Source organism: Strix aluco, chromosome 2, assembly GCF_031877795.1.
Source record: "Strix aluco isolate bStrAlu1 chromosome 2, bStrAlu1.hap1, whole genome shotgun sequence".
NCBI classification, from domain to species: domain Eukaryota; kingdom Metazoa; phylum Chordata; class Aves; order Strigiformes; family Strigidae; genus Strix; species Strix aluco.
In genome coordinates, this window is record NC_133932.1 from 112,000,723 (window position 1) to 112,013,743 (window position 13,021).

Genomic DNA, 13,021 nt, shown 5'->3' on the forward strand with positions numbered 1-13,021 from the left:
TGAGGGCTCACCTGCAATCAAGTGCCCAGACTGCAGTACCTCTTTCTAAGGAAGATGTAGGCAAACTGCAAGGAATCTAAAGCAAGACACCAACATTATACAAGATATAGACAATTTAATGAGTAAAGGAAGGCTGAAAAATCTGTGTTTGTCTAGTCTGGAAGTCAACAGCCTGAAAGGACAGTATCAGCTTCCAAAGATTTTGAGAAGGGCTAGGTTTAAAACCAGGTATAATTAATCTAATTTATAGCAAAGAAAATGATCCTGTAATGCACATGCAAACTAAATTATAAAGCTATCAAAGCCATACAACAGGTTTTCTAAGGTGTTTGCAGAATTTCACTCTTCCCCACTCAAAGAAAGGGGCTGCAAAGTATGATAGGGATGTACCAGACTACACCTGCCTCAGTGCCTGAGGATGATTTAATCTTCAGTTCCTTTCCAGACCCTAGTCTGAATGTCTCAAATTATTTTACAAACATACGGTTGGACATAAATATATTTCAAATAAAAAAGTACAAGACACATCAGGGTTTTGAGAGGAGGGGAATCAAAATGGCTCCACTGGGCTTTCACTTCTGGTTAAACTTTGCATTTCTGATGTTTCCAACAAAAACGTCTGACAAGTCTGTCAAAACACTACAGATGTTTCTCTTAGAAAAAACCATTTTCTACAGCTTTGCATTAATCTTCTGTAATCTACTTGAAGCATCACATGGGAAAGAATCCTGGAGTGTAATGGTACTACAACAGCTTACTGTGACTTAAAAAGATGTTTCTCACCCATTTTATGTCACAAAATAAAGAATAAATCAAGGAATTTCAATTTCTGAGAAAAAAGGGCCTTCTTAGAAACATAAAACTTACTTTTTCAGAATCTTCGAATCTATGGCTTTTGTTCCTTTTTTATTCTTTGCCTTCTATTCTTACATATGGAGAAGATGGCAAATGCACTGCTATATTGCACAGGTATTACTAGATAGACACTGGAGAACAAGTGAGAATCATGTGAGTAAAGTGTTATCTGCCTAATGAGAAATTCTTCCCTAATGGTTTCTACTGAGTTTCTACCTCTATCTAAATTGGAGGTAGGGAAAGAAGAAGCACAGATACTGGGAACATTGTCCAATACCAGCAACTGCTAGTCTAGTCTGTTTATACCCACTGCAGAGGCTGTTTCCACTACAGGAACTAGGAGGAAAACATGAAGAAAGGCAGTTGAACTTGCAAGCCCTACTGAGATGTGGAAACTTCAAAATCGAGACTGACTGAAACTGAGATTCCTCAGGAAATCCTGAGTTGAAAATTCAAGCAGTCTGAGTATTAGATGGACGTATCATGTCTACTTGTCCTATCTTTCTGTTTCTTCAGCATTCACTTACAGTTGAAGGGCTAGATGGACCACTGGTCTCAACCATTATGGCTGTTCTTGTGACTGGTATCCTGGAAGCTGAATGGCTGCACGGGCACATGCTAGCTCTATGGCTAGATTTAAGAAGAAGCAAAAGTCCTTCTTTGTTAAGGCTGGCCTTCCTCTTAATATAAGTATACTTTAAAATTCCCTTGTTACTGTTACATTAAAAATATATATAGTAAGTTGACTGTATGCAATTTGGATTTGTATTCTGATTGCTGTTCCAGTTAAAGACTCTACTGACATCTAAAGATCTGTTATTTCTAAAGCTTAAAGAAAACCAACACTGGCAAAACTTTCCTCTTTGTGTTTGTCATGAAGCAGAAGGAGAAAAAACAAATTTTAGGCAGGAACACAGAACATACCAAAGAGAAGTGAGAAAAAAGAGTAAATAAGAAAAACTAATTCTCTTAATGCAGAAGTAATAATGTGAAAGAAAATGCAGAAGCCTTCCTTCTTTAATATGAAATACATTGTACTGTACTTCTTGGAGATAAACAAGTCCTTCCATAGTTGAACAAGTCTTCCCTGAGTACCATGTCTTTCTCAACATTGGAAAAAGCTACTTTTTTCCAAAGAAAATATTTTTTTCTGAGGTTTCTTCCAGCTGTGGGAAAAAATCTATAGTGAACAGCACACAGTTCAAAACAACCGAGTAACCTTGCACAAATACAGAACTGAATAAATCTCACGGAATCAAACTGTGCACTCACTCGTACAGCCCATTTTTGGTTATACAATAGTCCTTTCTTGGCAGGTATCTCTATGATGCAAATAGCATCCTACATCTAACTTCCTATTATTAGACAAGGATGCAGAATTCTTCTATCCCCCTTTTCCATCATGCTTGTCAAATGCCACAGCACCATTAGCAAGAGCTCCTTCAAATAGACTTCCATCACAGTGGTAAGCAATCAGGGAGGGAGGAAGAGGGTACGCAGTGGCTAGGGAATGTAACATAATGGGTGCAGAGAAGCAGGAGCAGCACAAAGTTGAAAGCACAGTATGAAAGGCAAGAAGGAGATTGAAATAGTAAAATAGTATAAAAGAGTGAGCAGATTAGAAAAATAGTCTCACTCACATTTATGTTTAAATCCTGTTACAGGAGGCTGACTAATAGTGGACATAAAATGTGAATAATGCTGACACATTTGCTGATCTCAATGTATCTCAAGTAGTGCAGTCAAGTAAAAACACCAGAAGACAGAAAAGCATTTTCTTAACGTTTTGTTGTGATGAAATCATCTCAGAACTAAATATTTGAAACTTGCAATCAGGATAGCTAAGGAGCTGAAAAGTGCACAGTTCCATCAGATCAATCTGGAAGGATCTATTCTGCAAAGAAAAATAGATTCCACCAATTCCAGAAGCATAGAAAATTCATAGTTCTTACAGAGTATGTGGAAAAATGCAGAACCTTAACAGTCTGTCTAACAATGGGCACGTCAAACACACTTCTGGATCCAGTAGACAGGATCTGGTCCTACATCTTTTCCACTGTTCTAAAGTTCCCTTTGTAATTTATGTCTAGCAGTTAAAATGAGCCAGAAATGAATGAATAGCTAAACCAGATGAAGCTGATTTGCAGTGGGGGACAGGATAGGTTCTGTGTGTCTCTGAAGTTCCTAAGACAGCAGCTAGTATAGAGATGGAGTCAGAGCATGCCAAAGGCTGTCTGTAAAGGAAACTCCTTCTGACTAAATTCCTGTGTTCTGGTCTCCCTTGCTGTAAACTGGAAACATTTGGTTTAGAAGCAGCGTCGTCCCAGAATCAACTTATTTAAGTGCCAAGCCCCATAGGCTCAGAAAAGGGGAGTTCTCTTTCCGCTCTCCCCTCCTGGCCCCCAGCAGAACCCAATCTCTGCAGAAGCACATGCTGTAGTGAGAGGCAAAACTAGCTGTCTGGCAAGAAACTTTTTATTTCCAGCCTGTCTCCCCAGACGAATTTGGTCTTCACCACAGAATGAGTTTGACAGCTCTGCCCTCCACCATGAATGATTAATTTGTTATGGGTGTCTAGTTTAACCAAAGATGGATTTGAACAGAAAAAGTCCTTGTATACTTGCTATTTGGTAAAGCTGCTTTAATGTAGGTGGAACCTCCTTCATCAAATCATGGAAAGCAAGAGAACCAAGTCTCATTTTTAAATGTCATTTTTCTCATTATAGTAATCCTCCTGTGTATATCAAAACTGATCATGTGAAAATATGTATGACAAGTATTTCATATTTAGATTTAGAACACAAACTGGAGCTAAGAACCCTTTGTATTTCCCTAGATTGCCTAAACCCTACAGAAACTGTAAGGTAGAGCTATATATACAGCATTCTTGAAAAAAAGTTTTTGAAAAGTTGAGAAATCTGATTAAACTAAGAAGCTGAAATAAGAAAATACTCCAAATAAACACAGTAACAGATTATGGCCCAAAACACAGGCTTGCATATGGCTGATAAGGAATTTGAACTGTGTGTACAGACAGATTTCACTAAACCTTTTTTTTTTTTTTTTTTTTTTTTAATGAAAGATGTGTATGGGGAGAGAAGCAGATGGGGAGGAAGAGAAGCACCATATGAAGCTGACAGAGAAGACAGGAGGAAGCATATGTTGTGACATGAAGACTATAACCCTGAAAAAAGCTAAGGGTAAGTGCTGGTTTAAAGAAGCTTTGAACACTAAGCTATGAAACACCCTGTTTGATTCTTCCTGAGTTCAAGGAAATAGGATGTTGCATATTCACTCTGAATAAGTGGCAATGCATCAAAGAAATAACCAACTCATCAATTTCTCATCTGAATGGGAAAAGCCTGCAGAATTCTAATTTTGGTAGAATGCTGAAATTAAAAAAAAGAGAAATACAGTATATTTAGGGTAAGCTATTAGAAAGATACCTATAAGTGTCAAATTGCCAAAATGAGGAAAACAGAATTTGTTTGGTTTAAGGGCACGAACAGGATTTATAACAAACTAATGAGATTTATTTGAAATCTATTATTCTTTATCTGAGATATGTAGGAGAAAATAAGATGATTCAATAACTTCCTTTTGTTGTAAAGGAGTTGATGCTCACACCTGCAAGAAATCGAGCAAAAGAACTTTGGGTTTCACTTGAAGAGGTGAAGGGAAAATATTTGTGAAGGGAGAAAGAAGTTAACACTGATAAGCAATACAAAATATAGGTTTTTTCAAAACTGTTATTTACTGTTTTAGACAGAAGGAGATGAAAGAGTAAACAGGTTGTCAGACCAACTCAAACTGTACTGATTGATTAATGTATGGACAGGAATAGGTTGTACAATGTTACTGTGTTTGTAGGCATTTATTCAAGTGGCGGAGCACTTGCATATAAATAATTTCTCCTTCATATATTAACAGCTAATTAAGAAGGTAATTGAAATGCAAGTCACCTACAATTTTATGTTATGTTTAATTCAACTATATTTATAAAACTATAGTCTGACTTAGAACTGAAAGTTTCATATGGTATTTTGTTGACTCACACCATTCAACTTCATTCTCGTTTCCTCAGATATTTTGAGAAGTGTTTATGATAATCTATTTAAAATTCATAATTTATAAATACTATAGAATTTCACTCATTAGACCTTGTTTTTCCTCTCAGTGCTAAGTTTCTATGTTTCTTAATAGTCTCTTTGTTTTTCAATGAACAAAGAGTAAACTTTGTGGCACCTACAGATTAAACACAGTAAATGCTGGTTGCTGCTTTCTTCAAAAACAATACATGCAGACACAAAAGCTGGGGAGGCTTACAAGCTCATTGTGTTGAACCACAAACACAAGGAAAAATTTTCTCTACAGCTGGGTCATATTTCACAAAATGAGACCTTAATATTTTATAGCATGGGCATCTATGTTAAAGAACTTAAAAATTGTTCTCTACCTGAAGAGAGAAACAAAAACACATATACATGTACTATATGCTACAATAATTGTGTATGTGATAGAGAATTGAAGCTTTTAAGAATTACAGTCATTCTCCCCCAGTAGTTTCTTACCTGTCTTACCCATTTTGGACATCAAAAAGCATTGCTATTGCTCAAGTATTTATCATGTGGAAGTAGTTGCCTATTTCCTCCCCTGCCCCTTCTGAGCCTAAGAACATTCTCCCCCTAACTCACCATTTCAACAAATGGTCTCCAGATCCTGAGGTGGACAGGAGACCAGCAGTGTGCCTTCAGAACTGGGAACACTATCCCTGATGGAAATGATGGAGTCACTACAGAGTTCTAGAGGTCTGGCGTGTCAACCTATTCTTTTTTAAAGCAACTCTGTATTCCAGTCAGGCTGTATCTCCTGGGGCACAGAGAAGCATCAGTTTATAAAGAGACTGGTAACACTGTGTTTGCCAAGAATTAAAAATGGAGACATAAGGCCTGTTGTGTCTCCTGCCAGCCAAGACCAGAGGTCTGTACAACTTTAGAATCCATCTCAATTTCCATCATATAAAATGTATTGGAGGAGCTACCTAATTAATAACAGTTTTTGCTTTCTGTGCCTAAGCAGTTTAATGAGACCCCTCTCTACTTTTTGCACTTGAAGCCTTTTAAATCTGCCCACTGAGAACCAGTGACCTTGGTCCTTAACAAGGCTCAGAGGCTCTCCCACTGGACACCTCCCGCCATCCTAAGCCTTTCCATTCACAGTCCACTAGGTGTCATGACAGAAGGTGCACTTGTGTGGCGGATCACACGGCTGCCACAGCACACATGGTGAGACCTGCAGTGCAAGGCCATTTGCTTCCCGATCAGCTCCTGCAAATGGAGAAGCCCACTTGGAGACCTTGTGCTGTCACCATGTCCCCACTTCTCCAGGTTAAGGAGCAGCCTCCAGATAAAATACAACCGGGCCAACAGCTGTACCTAACAGGGCAAGCACCAAAATGGGAAAGCAGCACTGCAAGTAACTGAGAAGAAGACACACCGGGGAAGTGGCGTGACAGGAGTAAAATAAGAGTTTATTTTTTTTTGATGTAAGAAATTTGATAGGTTTCTCACAGGTGTCAAGCTTCTTCCATGGCCCATCAAAAATTACCATGGACTGAAGAGCAAAAGAAGCTGCAACAGTGGTCTGTTGCCATTTAGGATGCCATCCAGGAGAGGAAAGTTATAGGGCCCCAAGAAGAGATAGTCTCCTGAAAAAGTTAGTGACCAGGAACTGACTTAAGCCAGCAAAGTGTCTGCAGCCATTCACAGACTTGAGCAACAACATTATTCAAAAAGTCACAGACATTAAAAGGACTGAAAATTGCACTTATTTTCATCAGGTTCAAGTCTCCAGACACACAGCCTTAAGCCTCAACTAGAGATAACATGAGTGTCCATTATGGACTAAGGCTGTTTTGAATTAACCATATCACAATCTTCTACTTGTCATTTTTGTATTTTCCACCAGAACGCCTCTGGTGTTAGACTAAAGGTTTTTCACAATTTCTACCACCTTAAAAAATAAATACATCTCGATCATCATCCAGAAAATAATGATTTCTTTGGAAGATATAAGGATGATGAACATGAAAATTTTTTCTTTTTTTTTTTTTTTTTTTAAACACTGTGTAACTGCAAGAACCAACTACACAAAATTACAAAAAGAATAAACATTATTACTGACATGTCAAATTTATTACTTGGCAACTTTTCTAATAGGCTTAAACCCTAGATATGTATTCAAGCTAAATCCAAATAGATTTTTTTTTGAAAGAAAATATTTATCTAGAGAAAAGCTTTTGTATTAGTCTATCAATCTCAACTAGATTTTTACTGAAAAGGTTTTTCAGAGCTAAAATGGAACTTTCTGTTCTGCTCTGCCTGACTCAGAACAGACTTAAACAGGATTTAAGTAGAAAATCAAGCAGTAAAAAATTGGATATTTGGGAGTAGAACTTTCTTGATTTCTCTTGTTTGAGCTGCTCCACTCCGAATAAATAATCAAGTATTTGTGGCTAGAATGCACAAACAAGAAAGAGACTTGGCAGTCTCTAGTTTTGCAGACAGGGTACTCACATGGCAGACCCAGGTTCAAGACCTTGCTCTGAATGAAGGAAAGGAGTGATTTCAGCTCAAGTCTTCCACTTGAGGGTCAGCACCTTAGCCACTGGCTATTTTTGTGATTCAGAAGAGCAAGGCTCTGGCTTTTGGTATCATATATGAAAATGTTTAATTTGACCTCTATGTTGAACAGAAAGAACTTTTAAATGCAGTACTCAATACAGGTCTGATTAAAACCTCAAATACTACAGTATCACTTACATACAGTAGAAATGATATATTTTGGACCTTTTTTTTAAAAAAAAACCCACATTTTTTTTAACAGGATTGCCTGCAGAATAGAGTTGCACTTTGATTATGTTCAGCTTTGCACATGCTGCTTTTAAATACAGTGTATGTTTTGCTTTAAGCATATGGAATTTGTCTGCGCATGGCTGGCACTGACTACTGTTTTGTTGTAGGAGAGTTAAGATTTACCAGTGGATCTTACCAGTTCATTACTTGCACAGAAAAAAGCTATAAACAGAAGAAAGCATTAGACAGATACTAAGTGACCTAGTTCTGCTGGTTATTCTACTACTGACTTTACAATGCTAGACAAGTAATTTCTCTTCTTTGTTTCAGGCTTCCCCTGTCTATGTCTGTATGGAAATCTCTACATCTCAATATCTCATTCAGAACACTTCACTCAGATTCTAATACTGGTAGGAGCCTCAAAACCTACTGATATACTAACAGTAAAACTGCATTACACTCAACAAATACCCATTACAATTTATTTAAAATATGGTAAAATATTATGTTTGCAGTCTGTAAAGGAGCTTGATCTGTGAACCTTTAGCAAAGGACTTCTCAAGAACCAGTTGAAGAAAAGACTAACAGAGAAAATATATTTTAGCAATACTAGCTCCTAATACATTCATATTTCAGTTATACTATGACTGCTTCTCTTAACCTCTGAAAAGAACATTTAAAACCCATGTTTGCAGCTTACCTGTGAGAAACAGCTCCCCAGGCACCATGCTTATTTGTGAGTATATTGAGTATCTTCTGTTTCAGCTGATTAGCTGTAACATGATCTCGATGCTTAGCAGCACTGATAAGATGATCACACATCTTCTCCTCCTCTCTTCTGTCAGCAGCATACTGAGCACACTGTGACTAGGAATGAAAGTACATCTACTTCATAAAAGATAGGCTATTTAGAATTGCCTTAAAATTATTATTTATTAAAACTCTTTAAATGTGACAAGAATTCATTAAAATACTTTTAAGAGAAAAAGGACACACTTTTCAATTGAAATGGTTCTACTACTATATATTGTCTGTGAAAAAGCACTCAGAATACTTAAAAATTGAAATATTGAGGGCAAAGACAACAGAATTGCAATTAAAAACATTTAGCTATACGTCTCTGTCTGTATATGGGTGACCATGGATATGCCTTAAAAGTTGGTCTTCATTTGCAAAAGTTTCATGTATTCCCATGTATAAAATACAGGTATAACACACATAGCATAATATATAGAAAAAATTATGTACACTGGTTTTTAAATTTTTAAATTGCAATAAAGCCTATAATTAAAAAGCTATTTGATAATTTTAGTATTATGGAAGTCCCTATGAAATCAGGAAGTATATTTTCTATTTCATATCACAACATAAAAAATTTTCATAACATATCACATCACTTCTTAACCACACTTTTTAACCCTAATGGTTAAAAAATCACGCATCTTTTAAATTGAAAAAAGATCTAATGTTTTTATCATGTTTCTTTTAAGAGATAACTACCTCTAAAATAAATGCTGTGGTTATTGACCTTCAAGTAAATTTGTTTCTAGAACTGTCCAAACTCTATAGTGTATTTATAGTGTATTATAAATCCTTTCTTTATGTATAATAAAAACAATATACTTTTTCAATTTCTTTTCTCAAAATTGTGTTAAGTTCAAGTTCAATTTCTCCTCCTAGTAAAGATCTTTTCAAAATGTTTAAACAAAGGAAATGTAGCCATATTAATTAAATAATTTTATAGATATAAATTACAAAGATTAGATTATTTTCAAAATGGCTAATTTTAAAATCACCTTTTAAGAGAGAATTTTGCATGTACAGTTATTGTGCACCATTTTAGAACATTTAACCAACACTCAATGCTGTAACAGTGTTGAATAGAATCCTATTTTCTAGTACTCAAAAGAGCAATTAAAATTAAGTTAACCTCATACTAAATTGTAGTTTTTTCTTCACATTTCTGCACGCTACCTTTTTCGTACAGATCACATAAACATTCAGTAAGATTTCAACAGTGGTCTTTCCACTGTATTACAGCCATTATTTCAAATAATCTATCTGGAAAAGAACAATCGTTACACTAATTCATAACGGGTTAATTCATTTTTCAATTTATCTTCTTGTACAGGGAAGCACCAATTAGTACAATGATCTGCCTTAGTAATGAGGTTAATATTTCACCAGATCATTGGACAGTAAAATTAAATTTTCATTTTTCTTCCTGAACAATTACAAAGGTTAACAAAATGAAAGTTAACTGTGAAGCACCCATACTGGGAGGAATTTCACTGGACCTGACTGCAACTGGAGTTACAGGATAAAATTTAGATGCTGGTCTATGGCCTCCCCACTATGCAGGCAACGCAGTAACTTGGTGCAGCTTGGACCAAATCATTTCACCCATAATGATTCAATTAAGGTTTAAAAGGTACAAATAAAATAGCCACTCACTTCTCTGGCTGAGAGCAATGATTAACATGTACTAAAACCTAGAACATATACCAATACAGTTTATTAAAACAAAATGACAGATTTACAATTATGCAACAGAAAACTACCAGAAATCTCTTTGTCCCTACTACTTTCAAGTAGGATGAATAATAAAATGTTCAGTTATATACCTACCATTATTAAAGACAATATATAAAACATTCTTTCAGACTTTAACCATCACCTTATTTAAGTACATCTGAGTTTCCTATTTAACACAGGCTACATTTCATAATTTTCTTTTATGACTTGCAGATTTTATCTTACTCATCTAAAACGTGTAGCTGAGGTTTTTCATGTGACAAATATAATGAAAATTTTCATATATGAAAAATGTGTTGGTTTCTTTACTAGACAATAAGACTGACTTAAGGCTATTCCTTTAGGGAATTTAGTTAATATTCTAAATCCTATTTGCTAACAGAAGCTGGAAGTTAATTGAATATTCTCATTTTGTCTAGAGTTCTGACAGATCTTATACCTCAATGTATTCTTCAAAGAGCAGATAACTCAATCTTCTATTGTCATCTTAGGTTACCGCATGATGCTCTGATAAATATCAAATGTTATTTATTGTTGTGGCAATATGAAACTTCACTCTGACACACATTTAATTGTAAATGTGATTTTATCTAAGTTCAAAATATCCAGTATATGCTTCGTAATAAAGTTGTTGCAATCCCATATGACAAGTGTCTGCTGTCTGCTCTGACAAAATGAAGTAAAGGTTATGTATATTCAGAATGACAACAGATATCTCTGTGTCTCACACTTTTCAGCTGGGTCAAGGAGCACAAGAACTAGTACATCAAAGTGCACATTTAAGAGAGCTGTTTCAAGGAGATAAAAACCTAATCAAAATTAAGATTACTGGATCCTATTTCTAGCCACCAGGTGCTTGTTGACATTTTCTGACAGATGAATAAATTGATATAGCTATTTATTATCATCAATACTAAGTCAGTCTATCTTAATCCTAATGTTAGGTCACTTGAGCATTAAAACGTGGAAATTTATGTTTGTGCATATATACTTACATACACACAAGTGTATGCAAGCACAGGCAGGTTTGGAAATAGTAAAAACCAGTGATGCTGAAATGTTGCATAAAACACCATAAAAATGCAAAATCATATTTGATAATGTCATGTCAAAAACGAAATTTTAACTTTACTCCATCACTTCTGCATGAAAATTTTTTTAATAAGAACAAAATGAATCCTGAAGAAATAATCAAAAACATGTTAAACTGAACACGTTTTAAAAATAGGTTTTTTTGTATTTGTATAATTTTCAAGCAATGTAATTTAAATGATATACTGCAACTCTCATTGATGAAAAAAGCAATTGAATGCTGACTACTTTTAGGAGTAAGAATTATAGACATTAAAGAGTTATGGGAATAAACTGCTCTGTTACTTCTTCAATACATAAAAAGAATAGACATTTTAAACAGTCTTACTGTTAATAGTTAATGATTCCTAACTAGCAAGAAAGATATGTAATATCATATTTTAATATATAAATTATAGCAAGTAAATGTTTGAAAGTGCTCCAAAATGCAAAATGTTCTAACAAAAATACCTTAAAATATTAATTCTGTTTAACACATTTCTATTTCTTATTTTTCATGAAGTGGCTTAAGTGCATTACTGCTTTTCTTTCTTAATGAACTCATATAAACTGTTAATAAAATCCAACAAAAATAATTACTGATGTGATTTGCATTACTATTTGCAATAAATCAGAAAATTCTTTGTAAACCTAAGGGTCTGCCATTTCAGTTTAAACATTCTAATTAAGGGATTTCTTCAAGCTGTAAATGTTTTCATGAATTTCAGTGAGGAGATGAGAAATTAAACCCATTCCTTGTGTTTGACATTTACCAAAGCTTTTAAAAACTAGTTTTGAAATGCCTTCAATGTAAATTTCTTTCTTGGAAGAAAAAAAAAAATCTTTATTGTATGGGGTTACAGTCTAGGTGACAACTGAGAGAAAACAGAGAAGCAGAAATGCACTAACTCAGGCTTACCTCAAACTCAGCATGCTTGTGGACATCTTCAGCTCTTTGTCGGTTCAAAATAAATTCTGCTTCATTTGCGACACGCACTATATGGTCTTTCATTGCATGACACAGTAATCTAGAATAAGAAAAATCAATATCAACCTTTGCATATGATGTTCTTCAAATAAGCTCTTTCAGCAGATTACTTAAAATGGAAAAAAATAAATTATTGAAACTACTGTAAAAAAATTGCCAAATTAGTTGACAAGAAAAATGTAATTTTATCCAAAATTTTCTGTATTTGTGAAAGCACAAACAAATCATGTTATATGCAAAAAGCTTTCTGCTTATTATTGAAGGGAAAAATTCTTTTTGGAAGTATTATATTTTAAGTATGTTTTTAACAGCAGTCTCAATATGAATACATTCATATCATTAAAAAAATGCTAGACAACCGCTTAAACTCTTATTGATACCATTATATGATTAAATAGAAATATTCCAGTTTCAAAGTCTTAAAAAATCATGAGATTAATGAAGATTTTAAATTCTATTGAAATTGCAAAATAATATAAATATCTCTTGTATTTTTTTCAAACACAAGAGTGAAAAGTGCATCAGATTTCCAAGTTTTCATGGCATCAGAACTAGATAAATCTTACTTAAAAAGAAGGAAAAAATAGATTAAGATTGGACTGAGACTGAGAATGTCAGACACCTTAAAGTAAGACTCTTGTAAAGACCTCCAAATACCGTGAGATGCATAATAAAATTGCAGCATAAACAACACTGTGTTGTTAATGCCAATGTCTTA

The 13,021-nt window shown here is 34.7% G+C and overlaps 1 protein-coding gene across 9 annotated transcripts in view; it reads right to left on the reverse strand.

The window, feature by feature from the left end:
- The window catches only part of NBEA (neurobeachin), a 514,689-nt gene that overhangs the window by 226,499 nt on the left and 275,169 nt on the right, over positions 1 to 13,021 (reverse strand). For all 9 annotated transcript variants that reach the window (XM_074815844.1, XM_074815841.1, XM_074815846.1 and 6 more), the window contains 2 exons: positions 12,235 to 12,343; positions 8,410 to 8,576 (listed from right to left, as the gene is read on the reverse strand). In XM_074815844.1, the coding sequence (XP_074671945.1) occupies positions 8,410 to 8,576; positions 12,235 to 12,343 (276 nt within the window). The remainder of the gene's footprint in view (positions 1 to 8,409; positions 8,577 to 12,234; positions 12,344 to 13,021) is intronic.